At 44.7% G+C, this 18887-nt stretch overlaps 1 protein-coding gene across 7 annotated transcripts in view; it reads left to right on the top strand.

Annotated features, from left to right (window-relative positions):
- Positions 1 to 18887, top strand: part of LOC102222986 (mitogen-activated protein kinase kinase kinase kinase 4-like) — a 104228-nt gene that overhangs the window by 72569 nt on the left and 12772 nt on the right. For 3 of the 7 annotated variants that reach the window (XM_023337102.1, XM_023337101.1, XM_023337104.1), the window contains 8 exons: positions 2425 to 2721; positions 4310 to 4416; positions 5618 to 5766; positions 5939 to 6036; positions 6606 to 6784; positions 6861 to 6978; positions 8018 to 8374; positions 10333 to 10447. In XM_023337102.1, coding sequence (XP_023192870.1) covers positions 2425 to 2721; positions 4310 to 4416; positions 5618 to 5766; positions 5939 to 6036; positions 6606 to 6784; positions 6861 to 6978; positions 8018 to 8374; positions 10333 to 10447 — 1420 coding nt within the window. The remainder of the gene's footprint in view (positions 1 to 2424; positions 2722 to 4309; positions 4417 to 5617; positions 5767 to 5938; positions 6037 to 6605; positions 6785 to 6860; positions 6979 to 8017; positions 8375 to 10332; positions 10448 to 18887) is intronic. The other 4 variants (XM_023337103.1, XM_023337105.1, XM_023337107.1 and 1 more) reach the window with 4 other exon arrangements.

The raw sequence follows: 18887 nt of genomic DNA, 5'->3' as shown, positions 1-18887 counted from the left end.
TATTTACAAGTAAAAGCTTGGATATTCTCTGAAGTTGAAAGGTCATAAATTAGCTTGGAAAAACACTACAGATTTTCACGATTAAATGCATAAATGTGCAGTGTTGGAACATTACAAAATCAGAAATCTGTAAGAACAACACTGAAGTTCATAGAGATTACAATCAGATGTTTGCGGCAAAATGTCACACAAGTCCTCTAAGGGTTAAGCGTTTAGCTTAGGAGACGTGCATCTGGACATTTTCCAAAGTGTGAGTGTAAGTTTAATAAAAACTTCTCCCGGGTGCAGAGTTGCCATCGCTGCCTCAAACGGTACCCAGAATACACGCCTGAGACAGTGAGGAAGAAGCTACAACATGTCTGCATCACCTGATAAATTTACCATGTTAATAAATATAGGAAAACCTTGTAATACTCAAGAGTTAGTGGGCTAACATTGGAGTTTTAAAATACAGTATTTTTGCTGGTGACCTCTCAAAACTTGTGTGACATGTAAATTATTTTTTGTTCTCCACGTTGAAGGGGCTCTGTAAAGGTCTGGAGCTTTGTTAGTCACGCCTGTGCTAAAACATATTTATATCTTTGGGTGTTAATGTTACATAACACACTTCTGCAACAGATATTGCACTCTGTTTTATAAATATAGCAGATCCCTGGGGTTTTTTTTGTTGTTATTGTTTTTTGGAAACATCAGTTATTCTTAATCTTCACCCTTATATTTAGGGAGTGAGACTGCCGGTTGCATCTGCTTACTCTTTGCTTTTAAAAGGTTTCTGATACACTGACAAGATTAAGAAGAAGAAGAAGAAGATTTGACCCCAGCTCAAAGTGTCCGATGTACCACCCTTGTAGCCCTTCCCGGATTGAATTAATGTGTGAGAAGGTTAACTACACTGCTTTCCTTTTGCTTCTGCATTATGTCATTTAATTATACTATCAGATTTTAATCCTTACCATCTGCAAAAGGGAGTTTATGAATATAAAGTAAGGCCCGTCACATGAAGCATTGCAGCTAATATCTCAGCTCCAGTGTAATGTCTTTTATACGCTCATTTAAATATTAATTATACAACATCCTTCTTTATTATTGCTACCATTTTCATAGCGTCAGAGTGAAACCCTGGCAACTGTGTTGTAAGAGGCAGAAAAGCCTCTTGCATGAAGAGGCTTTTCATGTAACCTTGACAGGAAGCTGAACATAAACAAGCGGCCCTCTCTGCTGTGCTGAGGCTGTGCCTCTGGAGCCTTGTCAGGCGAACAGCGTTAGATGAAGTAAATCATTTTAAAACTACAATGCATTATTTTGGAAATTTTAGTTAACAGATTAAACCCTAAGAAGTACATAATTGTAAAATGGGAGGAATGTGATTCACTAATTTACAAATCACAATGAGTGTGCCATGCCCTTTAGTTTAACCCCTTTACTTTAGTAACCCTAAGCGCAATTCGAGGGCCTCAGAACAAATAGAACCACGAAGACCAAGAATCACAGCATGAAGGACAGCGAAACGGTTGTCGAAAAGGTTAAACCCAGGTTAGGTTAAAAGCAATAGTCCAAGCTTCAAACACCTCACAGTTCATCATCTGAGAAAGAAAAGAACATGGCACATCTGCAAACCTACCAAGATGCAGGTGTTCGTGCATTAAGCAAAGACGTAGCACAGTCTTTATGGATGAAGAAAGGAAAGTCCAGAATAAGTCACTGTTAGAGAAGACATAGAAAACAAGGGGAAGTCGGTGACACTCGGTGTCTCAGAAATCAAACCCTACCCCATTACCGTAAACACACCATCATGTCGTGGGGATGATTTTCTCCAGGAAAGACAAGGAAGCTGGTCAGAGTGGGTAAGAGAGATGGATGGAGCCAATTCAGGGAGCAAACCTGCTGGTGACTGGGAAAGACGTGAGACTGCCTTCCAACAAACTGTGAACCAACAGCTAGAGCTACAGTACAATGGTTTGGATTTACTCAAAATATATTCATGTGTTGGGATGGGCCAGTCAAAGTTCAGGCCTCAGTACAATTAAGAATCTGTGGCAAACCTAGAAAATTAATGTTCACTGATTCAAACATAAGCAGTAGAGACATACCCCAAAGGGCCAACAGTGAAAGGTGGTTCTACAAAACATTGATTAGAAAGTCCAAATACCAATGTGTGTCTAACTTTGGTATTGTATTCGTAAAAATGATTCAATTTCACAATGAGGAACCATTTAGTGTGTGTCTATTACCTTATAAATTACATTGAGGGTAATGATACTTCTCCGGTGAACTGTAATTGCAGTTCATGTCATAGTTCCTTGGCTACAAGATGCTCCAACCTTACAAGACTCTAAGAATGAATGAATACCCCCTCCTTGTTTGGGTTATCTGCATGCAGACTGATCCGTGCTCCCCGTTGTGTTCTGTCTTGTCGTCTAAAAGGTCCGTTCCCATCTGGCTGCTCTCAAGAGCAGCAGCAGTGTGGCCTCGCCAAACTCATCTGCTGCAACCCCACCCGTCATGTCCCGGTCGCACTCCTTCACCGAGCCGCTAACACCTAGCTTTGAAAACTACCACCCACACAAAAGCCATGAACCCCACCAACACCATCATCCTGCATCCTCCTCGTCATCACCGTCATTCTTACCATCAGCGCCTGCACGCACTGAGCCACAAACCCATCCCCAGTCCAGACCCATGCCCCACGAAAAGGTCCCGTCAGAAGACGGCCCGCCGAGGGTAAGATCGGGCCCCGTGTAATGTGGTGGAGTGTCGCTGGGGGACTTGATTGTAATTTGCATGTTTTTGTTTTTGATCCAATGAGATGGCAATTCTGGCCTCCAGCATTTTAGTGTTAGCGACAGTATTTCATCATCGTATTTGTTGAAGAAAAATGTTTTTGACTTTTTTTGTGTTGATTGAGCAGTCCTCAGCAGATGTGAGGAATTGCATTCCCCCTATTTATGTAAATATTCTTGGAAAGATGGAGACAATATCTGAATTAGCATTAGCTCAAAGAAAGCTAGCTTACTGACAGAGTTGCTGTTAACAGATAGGAGATTTGGGTTTTGTCTTATATTTATTTTCAAGGTGGAATAATTACAAAGTTGACATTTGAAATGGTTTCCAGTCTAAAACGCTTTTATCAGATGCTTTTATATTAGCAAACAGCTTATTAGCATTACTAGTTGCAATGCTAATAAGCTGACTTTGTCTGACTTCCCTGGACAATGTGTCCTTCTCAGATCTCTTAACTGCTTCAAATATTTCTAAATCTATCATGTTCCATGACTGACGGGGGTTGAAAGCTTAAAATCTTAAAACAGAGCAAATTTGTTGCATTATGTTCAGCCTTCTTCTCATCAGCTAAAGTCAGCTCTTTAGAATTGACATCATGTGACAGGCAGCTCCTTCTTTTACCTCCTGTTTTCATCAGGTCATGTTAGCTTACTAGCTAGCACGACAAACTTCTTAGTTCCAAAGCAAAAGTCAAAAGTGAAATAACCGAAGCAACCGAAGTTTAATTTTCGGTTTAATAGATGACATCTCTCTGTAATAATTCTGTCATTTTTCAGGAGCCTCTCATGTTTGCTTCTCTTTTAACGTCGCCTTTCAATACGCTACTGATCCCGAAGCTATCCAAATTGGTGTTTTCTACCTTCACTAACAACTTTCACTACAAAAACTGGCCTGGAAGCGTTTCTTGATGCATCTCTACTTGCTAGCAGTGACAACCATAACAATCTGGCTCCTAAAAATGCTGTGGTTACTAAGAAAATGGTTAATACCAAGACAAGTTTGGACAGTCTGTCTCACCACTTTCCTTCGACTACACTTAGCTGCCTGACCACAAAGACATGGTAAAGCTACACACACAATCTGTACATCAACGTCTACCTAGCTACGCTGTAGAAAAATGTTCCTATTTCTCCACCAGTGAACCCAGACTGCTAAGTATAGCCAGAACACTTATTGCTCAGCCCACGAAGACCTAAATCCAGCCTGCAAAGCCAAAGTTAGTTCTTCACCTGCAGATATAAAAACCTGTCATAAACAAAACCATCACCCTGCCATGTTCCTGTAGTTAGGATAATTCAGTTATTTCAGCCTTTTGGATGCAAATATGACTGCTTAGTATTTCTCCTCTCAGGTCAGCTTAGGTATTTTAATGTGTGTGAAACATTTATTTTTTTTGGAAACTCTGACAATGATCAGGACTCCAAATCATAAATCCACATGACCAAGCTGCTGCTGTTGGATCTCCACAGACTGTGTTCTGCTAATGACGCGTTGATGTGTAAGCCGGTCACTGTTTTTATCACAAAAGGTTCCCGTCAGGACAACATCAAGGTCTCCGGTGTTGTCGAGGCGAGACTCGCCTCATCACCATAGCAACGCCCCACAGAGCAGGGACGTGCTCCGAAATGCTGGCAGGTAAACACTGATAGGTGGAGGGTTGTTTTTGGTTTTGTTTTGTTTTTCAGCACTATGGGAACTTTTTTTTTTTTTAGCTTTTGTGTTGTTATTATTCCCTCACCTTTTCTTACTCTATAGCACTTCTTTCCCACTACTTCAAAAAAAAAAAAAATCAGAGTTATTAGTGCAAAACACACAAATAGAAGCCTGGAAATTATTTTTAGTTATTATATTATTTGTGGATGTACAATATTCTGTATTCTAGTGGGATTAATGTAAAGTGAAAGCAAAAACAAATTGACATAATGCACATTCATATCTAAAAACAATGTAAAACCACTGAACAAGCTTGTAAATTCAATGTAAAACATACTAGTGGAGCTCGACTGAGTTACAGGAACATGATGTGGCACGTAGTAAGACTTTACTACAAATATATTAAATAACAGTTCCCACCATAATTATCGGCATCCCAGGAGCATAAAGAACAAATCTAAACTTTTTTTTACATGATATATGTATAAAACAACTTTTATGTAGGTGCATGTATTCTGTACAAAATGAAAATAATAGTTTAGGAACAATTCTAAAACTGAATCAGGAGGGGGAAGAAAATGAAGTGTTTTCTGTGGACACCATGGTTCTTTAACATTTATCTCAAGGCTTTCTTTTTTTACATCTTTACCAGAAGTATCAATACCTGTGGAGAATATACATGTTAGTAGAATTAAGCACACAAAATTAGATGTTAAAGATGTTTCCTTGTAAAACGTTTCCAGGAAATGAGTTTGGATGTTGTTCAGCAGGATTCGCCTTCTGGCTGTGCTGTTAAAAAGTTCCTTAAAATGAATTCTTTCTTTATTGAAACTGAAAAACAAAAACAAATGTTAACTTTTTAATGTCAGGAATCTAAACTCCCTCTAGTTAATTATTATTTTTGCTCTTTATTGATCATTTCAAAGTGATTATCTGCACCGTTTTATGCTTTTCTGCATCAAGAAATAAAGCATTATGGCACTTAAAGAGCCTTACTTTTATGACTAATTCTCGTAATTAGAGACTTGAAGGTGCATTTCATAGAAAACAGAATTATCACAAAATCTTAGAAAACTTGAATTCTTTTCTCTAGCATTTTTTGTAGTTTTAAGCATCAAGCCACAGTGTCTCCCCTGCTCGAGGGTCATGTGGTCGTTTCACGCTGCCTCTCTTGCCTCTGCAGTTCGGCAGAGCCGCGGCTCCTGTGGGAACGCGTGGAGAAACTGGTTCCCAAAACGAGCGGTAGTAGCGGCAGCGGAGGCTCCAGTTCCTCCAGCAGCTCCAGTAACTCCAGCTCTCAGTGCGACTCTGGAGAGAGGTTCAGGGCCCGCTGTGAGTTCCCACGCACTTTCAACACCAGATACACGGCAAGCCGAAGCGGAAGCCGTAGATAATCCCACTTTAGCGAAGAAGCTACACTAAAACCGCACGGGCACATTTTTAAGTTGTAGATACATTTATTTATTTTTTATTCTGACATTACCGCCTCCTCCACCCTCTTCAGCTTCTTCCAAATCGGAGGGCTCGCCCCTCCAGCGACCAGAGAATGCTGGGAAAAAGCCAGAGGAGAGGAGGGACTTGGTCAGGCCGAACAAACCAGCGGTGAGAGCAGAGCCAGAACCGTATAGCGCTCTAGCTGCCTTAGATCTAGAACCTTGAGCTTTGTGGGTTTGTTTGAAACTTTTTGGGTATTGTCCCACTCTTCCTGCTCTCCATCCTTGAGCGATCCAATCGGATGTTAGTTGTTGGACTGAGCTGCCTTGCTCCACTTCTTGTTTGACTCCTTTCCCCGCCGGACTCTCTTGGCTGCCATTTTAACCCACGCTTTCTGTAACATTGATGAAGTGATTCACTTTTTCCATCTTTACAGCTCTTTTTTTATGGTTTAATCATTCAAATTAATCCACTAACCTTCTCTCCAGCAGCTCGCAGAGCATCAGCTGTACGATCATTTCTCTCCTCGCATCTGTTTGGCTTCTCATTGGCTGGTTTTACCTCTACAACTACTTCCTCTCCAGCAGCTTGCTGTTTCCTGCTTCACTTAAAGACAATCAATAATACAACATGCTGTCATCTCTGCTAACTACCGGCGTCAAAATGGGGCAAAACTCGCATAAGCAAAAAGAAAATATGTTGAAATGAAGAACTTTTCCACCTTTCTGATCTTGTAGGACCTGACCGCTCTGGCCAAGGAGCTGCGTGCAGTAGACGATGTTCGTCCCCAGAACAAGGTGACGGATTATTCGTCCTCCAGCGAAGACTCGGACACCACCGACGAAGACGACGACGAAGAGGTGGACCAGGAGGCAGGCGAAGAGTCGACGTCTGGCCCAGAGGACTCCAAAGCTGTGTACGTAGCCAGCAGGGCAGACAAGGTGTCCAGCTTAAAAAGCACCAGGGTTTTTAAGCTGCCTTCACTCCCGCAGCTCTTCCAAGCTGAGCAACGGCGAGACGGAGTCGGTGAAAACCATGATAGTCCACGACGAGGGCGAGAACGAAGCAGGAACGACTCGATGCAAAGACAGCACGCTGGTTGTCAGACAGGTACCGGCCGAGTGAGGAGGGAAAAGAAAAGAAAACAAAAACATTTATTTACTGCACGCCTTCTGTTTTTACCATCATGCTGTTGTTTTTTTATTCCTATCCCCATTGTTCTTTCATTTTGTTTTTATGTTGTTGATTATTTTCTGTTCCTACATACTTTGCAGTTGTGATGACAGGAAAAGCCTAACATTTAAAGCCAATTGCAGATTTTTTTTTACTTAAAATGAAACCAACAAAAAATCTTGTAATAAAACTAAATTCTTTATGTAATACAGGTAAGGTGATATTACCTTTTCAAGGGATGCAAACATCCCTTAACCATTTTTCACATTTCTTCATGTTACAACCACCACTTGCAGGTGGCATCCATCTGTACTCAGTTCCAGGTCAAAACGATGCTGTTTCGACCCGTTTTGACCAACTAGAGCCTCCATTTTTATTGTCTTTTTCTTTTTAAATGCCAGTCAGATTGAAATAAGATCTTCAGTGAACGTCAAGCTTCACGTTTTGTCACAAATTCTCAAGTGGGCTGCGGTCCGGACTTTAACTGGACCATTTTAGCATGAGCGTGCTTTGATTTAAGCTACCATATTGTCTGGTGTCGCATCAATAGCCGTATTCATGCGTGATTTTAATTTCGTTTCTCATAAAATGGAAATGCCGCAATTGCGAAATTGTCTGTTTTTTCGACATCAGGAGAGTGTTGACAAAGACTTACTCACATTTGTAATGGAAACGCAGCTTCTAAGGTCTGTGGTTGTAACATGACATGTGAAAAAGGTCAACTTACCATTTTCATGCACCGTAAATGTCAATCCTTCGACAAAAGACGACTTCTGCAGTTTTAAATAGTTCCAAGGATGAGCAGAGTTAACTTCAGAGTCTAACCCAATAACAAGCTACTAACCAGAGTTTTTTTTTTCACCTGTAGATTAGCCACTGTAGCTTCCCCTTCGCTCCAGCTAACACGTTCCCGTCCCCTGAGCTCATCAGGAACACACATAGACCCACAGTTGTCTACCCCTCTTTCTACTTCCAGAGCGCAGGTGACAACAGAAAGCGCACGGCCCCCGCGTCGGGCCAAACGCAGACCCTTAGCCTGCTCGCGGGCTTCCCTCCGAGCCCCGGCTCGGCGCCTGCGCAGGGACTCATCTTCCACACCCCCAGCCCCCCACACCAACACCACCACCACCATCACCACCACCATCACCCCACGCAGCACCCTGACCGGAACGGCTTTGCCGGCCGCATCCATCACCTCCCAGACCTGATCCAGCAGAGCCACCACTCCTCCCCTTCCTCCTCTGCATCCAGCTCCCCTTCTTCTTCCAGCCTTGCCAGTCCTTCCGCCATGTCCCCCCAGAGCCCGCTGGAGAAGCTCGGCATTCTGGCAGAGGTACGTCACCCAGCCCCGGCGCCAGCAGAGCCGGGCAGACAGCGGCGTAGTCCAGACACGAACGGCTTGTTGGGCCCCCTGGTGAAGATGTGTGAAAAGCCTTCAGATAAATTTGGCTTTTATTGCAGCTGCATAATCTGACACAGACAAATTTAGAAAAAACAACAACTTTAATGTCAGTACATTAGCTCATTTATGGGAAAAAAAGACGCTATTAAGCAATAATTATTGGCACATTTATTGATACTCCTGATTTCAAAGCCTTGTGCAGCCGTCTCTCACTGATACAAGAGCGCTTAGTGCAATCTTCACAATGTTGGGGCATACAGAGCGAGGGCTTTATGAACCGTTTCTGACTTGATTGGACCATATTCCTTTAATCATTATCCCATTAAAAGACCCAGTGACAACATATTACATTTTCTGGCACATTCTGCACTTTTAACCGCTTTGTTGCTGAAATGTGCTACACAAATAAACTTGATTTCTATATAAAATCTTGACATACTTCAAAAGTAAGCTTTTGAAATCACAGTCGGTGTGCAGCATGACATATCCTCCACCGTGCTTAACAAGTGGCGGCCATACATGTTATTTTATGCCAAATCCACCTGGAGTGTTTGCTGCTGTGAGTCTCCGTCTTAGATTTTTTTTTTTCTAGAATCACTACTGAACAAGTAGTACGTTTGTTTCGAGCATTTTGTTTATTTTGGTGACTCCAAATGCCGCTTATCTTCCCATAAACTGCTCCTTTATCTTCCTCCTACATTCGAAATTCAATTCGATTCAAAATTCAGAACTACTTTATTGATCCCAAAGGGAAATTAAATGTTGTTGGACCTCAAATTACTCAAAATTCTTCAAAGAGTTGCTGGATCTCCTGTAGCGGTCTGTATTCCAACGAATTTGAAGAAGCCTCTGACAGAAGACACGTTGTTTTTCTATGACATCCAGCTGTTCATGACAGTAAAATTCTCTTGATTTTATGTAAACTCTTTCTTTGCGCTGTGATGTCAAGACGTGATCATGTCACATCTACACCAAAAGTAAACAGTAGTTATCGGATTACCAATTAGAAGTACCTCAAAATTATGATCAGCTTTATAAACTATAGAACAGTTTTGTTTATATTGGTTGTTCACGGTGCCAATAACTGTCGCTCATTAATAAGTTTGTAAATTTTTTTGTTACAAATGTTTACATTCTTTCCCACCAAACAAGCGTGGACAAAGATTAAAGTTTGGATTCTTGCTGCTACAATAAAAGGTGGATTCATTTTCACACATATTTGCCAGGAGGCCAACATGTTCGGATTTTAGATCGCAAACAAAGCGAGAAAAACTAATTACAGAGTTTTTATCAGGACAGTGCCCTCTACTTTCCACTACTTGACCACTCCTCTGGGGGAAATTTGGAAATATGATTGAATGCTGTTTTTTTTTTTAAGCAAAATTAATCCAGGTGAAAAGATCTATCGTCACTGGACTATTGATTACAGCTCCTCCTGAGACAGTGTGTGTGCTTCTGATGAAAATATGACCAGGAACTTCTACTGTGTGTCTCATTATCTATCTTAATGTTGCCTATTTTCAGCAAACGGTTCGTTCTTATATTCCCCAGACAGTAGCTCATAGCACACAAGCCAGTAAACAGTACAACGGCAAGTATGCTTTCAATCCACGGAAAAAAAATCTACATTTGTTTCCCTTTTGTGTCATTGTTTTCCACTTAGTCACCCACATCCATATAGTTTTCTTTTTCTTTTACCTTTTATTGTTTTATTTTTGTACCCCTGGATTGCATTGCCCATTATGTTTGCATGAAACATACAGAAACGCGTGTCATGTTAGCTAGTCTTCATGAATGCAGTATGACTTTTGGTCCTTAAAAAAAATTCCCAACCATCCATGATTAATCAGTGATTGATCATTTTTTAATACCTCCTTTTCCCTGAATAGAGCCAGTCGAGCAACAACATGCAGAAACACAAGTCCTCTTCGTCTTTCACGCCGTTCATTGACCCACGCCTCCTCCAAGTGTCTCCATCGACTGGCAGCGCCCTCAACAATGTCGGTAGGTGTCCGGATCATTTTTACACGGCATGCTGATTAAAAACTGATTTAAATAAACCGGTTCCCTCTGTTGCTTAGTGACCACTTCAGGAGGTAATTATTTAAACACAAAATCTTACCAAGTATTTTTGATCTAGTTTCTGGTGCAAATACGACAAAACTAACTTACTTGTAACTTTTCAGGAGGATATAGAGGCTTGTTTTGAGTAAATAATTCCTTAATATTGATGAAAAAGTACTAGTTTCATTGGCAGATATAACAAGATATTTTCCCATGTTATAAGTGAAATAATCTGCTGGTGGAACTAGGAAATGTGTTTTTGTTTTTCATAATAAATGCTCAGTAAGGTGCTACATAACTGAGAGAGCAGTCTGATGAGGGTCGTTGAAGAATTTGATCTCGTTATGATCCCCGAGGTCCGTCCCTCTGCTTTGGTTTTATCTGAGGTCAAACAGAGAGTTTCCCCCGTTCTTTGATCAAACAGATTCTCCTTAATTTAGTTTCTGACCAGTCAGCCTCTCTCCTGAGTTACTCGCTGCTTCCAGCTGCACGTATGATCTCCGGTTGGGAACCAAAATCAGAACCAGATGCTTTGAACTCCAAAGGTTAGAAGCTGAGTGTGTGAGACCTTCCCAGAAATAATCCGTAGAGACTCGGCTCGGTAATTTGGACTCTGCCGAGTTCATAGGGTTTAAAATCCACCCCAGTTTACAAACAAAACACTCTTATCGCAGCGGCCCTCATGTTTCCATCACCGTCATGCTGCTGTGATCAAGGCCAACTGTTAAGGACCGGTATGCTGAGTCCCTGCCTCCTCTCATGCGGCTGGAAACCAGCCAGTGACCTCTGCTGTACGTTGAGTTGATTGTTCAGATCTCCAAACATTTCTAGAAAGCAGCGGTGAAACAGATGAGAGCCGCTCACTCCCAAGGGTTGATCCTGTCTGTAATCACTGAAAGCACTCTCTACATTTTCTATATCGAACTCATAATCCTCTGATCATATCAGTTTTACAGATGCTGTTTTAAAAGACCATTTTCTGCCTCTAGTTCACCGTATAGCGAAGGTGTCCAAAGTGTGAACATTTGCGACCCTCAAAATGATTTTGCGCAATCCTTGACCACAAAAAGAAATGCACAAACTTGGTTTTCCTTGGATGGAGTTTTAAAAGAAAAATAATCTTGCAAAGTAAATGTCAGTGCCTTTCAAAAGCAAAATACATATCTTCTAAAAGTGGAAGGTACAACACAAAGTATTTATCTTTTGTCATGTGTGTTTTGGAAATAGGGCCACAAACATCATGTGGTTTTTACTCAACAGCAGATTTTGCTGCACCCATTTGGTAAACTTGGCTAAATAAAGCAAGATGTTTTCCAAAGAACGAGCGACCGATATCTTGTCATGCTGACTGCGTATCCATATAAAGTCTTAAATTTGTGTACCTAAACATAAGGCCTTAAAATGTGTTAAATTCATTGTAAAACAGTAAGTTGTTAATCACAGGTCTTAAATGTTGCCGTGGCACGACTGTTTAATAAACTACATATATTCTTTGTAGTTTTCTTTTTCTTGTGGATCTTTACTGTTATGTGAAACTTTTGAGTCGCGCGCAGACATTTTCAGTGCATTCTGCGACTGAAAGCCATTGCTTCTACCACTATACCAGTGTCTTTGCAAGATAGCTAGCTAGCAAAGGTAAAGTTAGCTAGCTTTATAACATGCTTTGGTGCAAATATGTCAGCAGTTGACTAGATGATCTTCGTCTTTGTCATGGCTCGTTTCTTATTTTTTAACCCTTACAATTAATTCATTTGCGATTTCCCTTTGAAGATTTCTGTCGCGATTAAAGTCTTAAATTGCATTCACAGTGGTCTTAAAAAGTCTTTAATTTGCGTTGGTGAAAATCGGCTGAGAATACACACCCTAAAAGATGCAGAAAACAACTGGTGTTCTTTTTTTTCACAGCGCATTGTGTTCTGCGTCCTGATTGGCTAAGCAGTCTCCGTGCTTCTTCTCTACCTGTGTGCCAATAACGTTACGGTATTTAAATATACGTAATACAGCTTGGCAAATTCTGGCAAATATTTTTGCCCAGAAGAAAAAAGAGCGACAACAACAACTACCGATAATAACTATGTTCTTCTCTAGAAAAAACACACCTGCTTTTTCTTCTTTCTTCAGAAGAAAAAGCCACTAGAAAGCGGAGTCAGGCCGCAGCGTCAGTCAGAGGAACAGTGAAATACGCGAGTCACAATTTGTCCTACTGATGACTAAAATGATTATTTTACTGTAGTTATTTGTAAGAAAGCTTTATATTCATTTAAAAAATGCTTGGGCCTGAAAACAGTTTTTGTTTCTTTGGTTTCAATGTAGAGCATTTAATTATGCTGTATAATAATTGTAAAAAAATAAAGGTTACTACTTCACGGATTTCGCCTGTCACAAGTTTTTTTCGGAACCCAACCTCTGCGAAAAACGAGGGTTCTCTTTCAACATTCGTTTCGGTATCTCACTATGGGACACGACCCCAGCGCCTGTCCCCCAGAAGCTCTATTACATTACGCCAGTCTTGACTGGCCGGTAGAAGTGACGTCAGCTCCAGGAGGAGGAGCTTCCTCCTAGTATAAATGCCTGACGACACGCAAGCGATCTTCAGTCTAACACCTCTTCTCGCTCCCAGAAGCAACTCTCAGACGGCTAGCACGGTAACTATTGGGCTAGCTTAACTGTTCGCAGAGCGAGCTAACAACTCGGTCGCCGAACGCTTCTCGGTAGCTGTGCTTGGTTGTTCTGAGTTTTTCTACCGCTGGTCTGTCACCAAACAGCAGCAGCTGCAGCTAGTCTCCAAACTAGCTGCGACCTTTGGCTTTGATTTTAATCGAAGCTGATAGTCACGTAGCGTGGACCCGTACCCGCAATGGACAGGACCAAACTACCGACTAAAACCTGCACGTGTGGCAACCTCATTGCTGGGGCAGATACCCATTCTGTCTGCGCTTCGTGTCTGGGGCCGCAACATGCCCAGGACGGGTTAGCGTCACCAGCGGGGTGTGAACATTGTGCACGGCTCTCTATTAAAACTCGTCGACGCAGGCTAGCACGCCAAGCTAGTTTGTCGGAGGCGGACCCTGTGCTGGGGGTATCCAATCCCCCTCCACCGGTTCTTGCCTCGACCGATGAGGGAGAGCTCCCTTTAGCTCAAGCCAGTTGGGGTGACCAGCTTGATGCTGTCGCACCACTTCTTGATCTGGAGGAAGATGGAGCCGACCTCCCGGTTTTCAGTGATTTTGCGGGTGCAGAATCTGACTCCGAGGTGGAATCCGTCAGTCTCGGGTCTGACGACTACGAGCAGGACGGCGAGACGTTCTCTATCCCTTTGGCTGCAAAGCCCACGGAAACTGGTGAAACCCGCTACAGCGGCCCTCCAAACCCGACTGCATCGGACCTCCACGACGTCTGCAGAAGAGCAGCTGCAAAGCTGGGCATTGAATGGCCGGAAACCCCGGCCGAGACCACCACATCTCGGTATGAGGGGAAACGGCTTCCAAAAGCCAAATCTTCCACCAGACAGCTGCTGCCAGTTTTCCCGGAGTGCCTCGAGGAAGCAACCCGGTCCTGGAGTAATCCGCTCACCGCCAAAAACCCCGTTCTGGGAGGGTCGGCGCTGGACTGGACCGGCGTGGAGGACAGCGGTTTTTTCCGCCTGCCTCCTGTTGAACCTCAGCTAGCATTTCACCTGCACCCCTCACAGAAATCGACCATGACGGCGGCGGGACCAACCCTCCCGTTCAAGGCCGATTCGTTTCAGTCAGCTTTAAACGAAAAAAGCTACAAGGCAGTGGCAGCATCGGTTAAAGCCCTGAACGCCTCCTCTCTCCTCCTCGCTTATCAAGCAGAACTGCAGGAGCAGATGGCGGGTGCAGCAACCGCAGATCTGTGGGACGAGTTATGCGTGGTGACAGACCTCTGCCTCCGTCTCCACAGAAACGCTGTCCAGGCCTCAGGGCGAGCAATGGCTCTGATGGTCACTCAGGAAAGAGCCAGATGGTTGAATCTGTCCAGCCTCTCTCAAAGAGAGAAAAATCAACTCCTCGACACGCCGGTGGACCCGAAGGGCTTATTCGGCCCCACCGTTGCAGCAATGCAAAAACGCTGCGAGGAGAAAAAGAAAGAAGGTGAAGCGCTGCAACTCTGTCTGCCCAGAAGAGCGCAGCCTCCTCTCTCTGCGGCACCTCGTCAAACGTTCGCTCAGGCGACAACCCGACCGGGCTACCGCATCCCTAAACGCCACCCTCAGCAGCAGTCGGCGGACCAAAGCCAGGGAAAGCAGATCGAGCTCAAGGGTGCCTGGGGTAGAAAGCCCTTCACGCCACCGGTGACTTCGGGAACCAAACCTCCGGCCACCGCTAGCGCGAAGAAAAAGAGGCGGGCTACCTAGGCAGCTCGCCCCGGGGTGGGAGAGCAGGCATTGCCAGACACCTGTTCCCCCGCCACCGGAAAACGTTCTGTCCCAGTTCGAGTTTGTGAAGCCACGTTCAGGGCGATTCAAACGGCCTGCAGAGCCAGCGTTGGAGCTCGCAGTTCAGAGCCGAACGAAGAGGAGAAAGCTTACACATGGCCAGAGCTCAGTGGAGCCAGAGCTGTGGCCAGAAAGCACACACCAGTGCACAAACACACACCAGTGTTTGGAAACACAAATATCTCCCTTCACCACAAACTCAATAAAATTGTTCCCAGGCGCGCATCCAGGTCAGGAACCGAGGGCGCAGCCAAAACAAAGAAATATAATGAAAATGACATTAGGACAGAACGTGGCCGTGCGGCTGCACATGGGGCCAACAGGGGGAGCTCTTGCCCCACCTTTGGCGTACTCAGCAGCTTTGTCTCTGAAAGAGACAGCAGACCGACAGCAGCTACAGCTTGCTCAACCGGCACGGAACAATGCTTTCACAGAAGCACTTCCCAGCCCATTAGCGAGAAAAGTCCAGCTGTGGCGAGCGTGCGGGGCATCAAATTGGGTGATAAAGACTGTATCCAGAGGATACAGGCTCCAGTTTGGAACAGCTCCTCCCCGTTTCAAAGGTATAGTACAGTCATATGCCCGGGGAGAACACGCACGCATTTTGCAGGGGGAAATAATATCTCTGCAGAACAAAAACGCCATTCGGCTGGTTCCGCAGGAGCACAGCAGGGACGGCTTTTACTCCAGATATTTTCTCGTACCGAAAAAAGGCGGGGGTCTGCGGCCGATATTAGATCTGCGAGCTCTGAACGCATATCTGAGACGGTATACGTTCAGGATGCTGACACACGCAGCTCTGATACGGTTTGTGCGTCGAGGAGATTGGTTCATCTCCGTAGACTTGAAAGACGCATATTTTCACATCCCTATATACCCCCCTCACAGAAAATACCTCAGATTTGCCTTTCAGGGGAAGATGTACGAATATCTCGTACTTCCCTTTGGCCTCTCACTGAGCCCACGCGTGTTTGTGAAATGCACCGAGGCTGCAGTCGCACCTCTGAGGGAAAAGGGAATACGTCTGGCTACGTATATAGACGACTGGCTGATTGCAGCTCAGTCTCCGGTGGAACTTATGGCACACGCCACGATGCTGATATCACATCTGGCGGCTCTGGGTTTCACAATAAACTGGGAGAAGAGTATCCTAACCCCAGTACAAACAATAACCTTCATCGGGATGTCCCTGAATTCAGAGGAGTTCAGAGCACGCCTCTCAGCAGAACGACTGAAAGCCTTCCAGGCTTGTCTGGCAGTTTTTCGCAGAGGCGCACTCGTGAAATTCAGACTGTGTCACAGGCTGCTTGGTCTGATGGCGTCAGCACTGTCGGTCATCACGTTCGGCCGTCTGCACATGCGACCGTTTCAACGGTGGGTAGCATCGCTCAATTTGAGCCTAATACGCCATGCCCACCGGAAGGTGATCGTTTCTGGGACATGCGCACGCGCTCTGAGTCCGTGGAAACACACCGCTTTCCTGAACACCGGCGTTGCCATGGGAACCATCCTAACACGGAAAGTTGTTACTACGGATGCCTCGTTAATTGGTTGGGGAGCCACACACGAGGGCATGATGGTAAACGGTGTCTGGAGCTCACAAACACGGACAGCTCACATAAACTGTCTGGAGCTCCAAGCTGTTCTACTAGCTCTGAGACATTTTCTGCCCTCTATCAGAGGACACCATGTTTTGGTCAGAACAGACAATACAACGGTGGTTGCATACATCAACAGGCAGGGAGGCCTGCGCTCACATCATTTACACATGCTAGCACACAGACTGATAGTCTGGACCAGCTCACGCCTTCTGTCACTGAGAGCCACTCATGTGCCAGGGGTGATGAACAGGGGTGCAGATCTGCTGTCGAGAGGCAATCCCCGCTACAAGGAGTGGAGACTCCACAGCGGGGTTGTAACCCAAATATGGCAGCGGTATGGTCAGGCGGAGGTAGACCTCTTTGCATCAGAGGAAAACACTCAATGTCCGAGTTTTTTCTCCCTGACCGAGGAAGGTGCTCCGTTGGGCCTGGATGCTCTAGCACACGAGTGGCCCCCGGTTCTCCTGTACGCTTTTCCACCACTGGAACTGATTGTTCCTACCCTCGCCAGGGTGCGAGAGAGGAAACATTCACTCATCCTGGTAGCTCCCCGTTGGCCAGGGAAGCACTGGGTAGCAGAAATTTTCCAGTCACTGCAGGGCGAGCCGTGGCAGCTCCCTCTCCGCAGGGATCTCCTAACACAGGCACGTGGAGAACTATTTCATCCTCATCCGGAACGCCTAGCTCTATGGGCTTGGCTTGTGAAAGGGTGAATCTGGCAGCCAGTGGGCTTCCCCAGAACGTCATTGACACGATTCAGAGCGCAAGAGCGGTCTCGACTCGTAGCGCATATGAGGGAAAATGGCGTGCATTTGAGGGTTGGTGCGCTAAAACCATGTTTAGCGCAATACAGAGCCCTGTGTCAGTTATTCTGACATTTCTACAAGAACTGCTGGATAAAGGTTTGGCTTTTTCAACTGTCAAAGTATACTTGGCAGCTATTTCAGCTTGTCATGTAGGCTTTGGAGACAAGACAGTGGGGCAACATCCTCTGGTGTGCCAGTTCATGAAGGGTGCACGACGGCTCCGGCCGGTGTCTAAAAGCCTCACTCCTTCATGGGATTTACCGATGGTACTTGATGCCTTGTCACATGTACCTTTCGAACCTTTGGAGCAGGCTGAGCTTAAAGTGCTCTCGTTTAAGACAGCCTTGTTAGTCGCATTGGTTTCTACCAAACGTGTGAGCGACATTCAAGCTTTTTCAGTAAACCCCTCCTGCATGCGGTTTACTGAGCAGAATCATAAGGTTTTACTGAAAACCAATCCAGCTTATATACCAAAGGTTTTTAACCCGGCCTTGCCATGCCGCCCTTTGGAGTTGATGGCTTTTTGCCCTCCACCGTTCTCCTCTCAGGAGCATGAAAGACTGCATACGCTCTGCCCCGTGCGAGCGCTTCAGATCTATGTGAAGAAAACGGCTGGTTTTCGCAAATCTGAGCAGCTGTTTGTGTCATGGGCTTCACCACATAAAGGGAAACCTCTAACGAAGCAACGCCTTTCCCATTGGGTAGTCGGAGCTATTGCTATGGCCTATCAGAGTAAAGGCCTTGCACCCCCTGCAGGTCTACGAGCTCATTCCACTCGTGGCATGGCCTCATCCTGGGCACTGTTTCAGGGTATACCTTTGGAGGACATATGTGATGCTGCCAGCTGGGCAACTCCTCACACCTTCACCAGGTTCTATAGATTGGATGTCACGGCACCAACTCTGGCTCACACAGTTTTGGGCGTGGGATCCACACTTGGATAACTGCAGGATGCATCTTTTGGTCTTCGAGTAAGCTTATCTGGCAATACGGGAGTAGCCACATCCCATAGTGAGATACCGAAACGAATGTTGAAAGAGAACTTTAGGTTAAGTAATTAACCCCGGTTCTCTGAAACATGAGTGAGGTATCTCACCAGATCACCCTCCTTGCCTGGAGCGAGGAAGAGGTGTGCTTAAAAGACTGAAGATCGCTTGCGTGTCGTCAGGCATTTATACTAGGAGGAAGCTCCTCCTCCTGGAGCTGACGTCACTTCTACCGGCCAGTCAAGACTGGCGTAATGTAATAGAGCTTCTGGGGGACAGGCGCTGGGGTCGTGTCCCATAGTGAGATACCTCACTCATGTTTCAGAGAACCGGGGTTAATTACTTAACCTAAAGTTCGCTGTACATGGGTTTGCAGCACCCTTTTCTGCAGAAATCAGACTTATTTGTTTTATTTGAAAATTTGGTTTTGTTTATAATTGTCCAGGTGAAAGGGGAAAAAATTTAAATACTTTATTTTAAACAAAAATAGCAAAAAAAAAAAAATAATTTAAAAAGATCAACATTTTA

This window comes from Xiphophorus maculatus, chromosome 7 (assembly GCF_002775205.1).
Source record: "Xiphophorus maculatus strain JP 163 A chromosome 7, X_maculatus-5.0-male, whole genome shotgun sequence".
In the NCBI taxonomy this organism is placed as follows: Eukaryota; Metazoa; Chordata; class Actinopteri; order Cyprinodontiformes; family Poeciliidae; genus Xiphophorus; species Xiphophorus maculatus.
The sequence above is the reverse complement of the archived record's forward strand: the minus strand, read 5'-3'. Positions and strand labels throughout refer to the sequence as shown.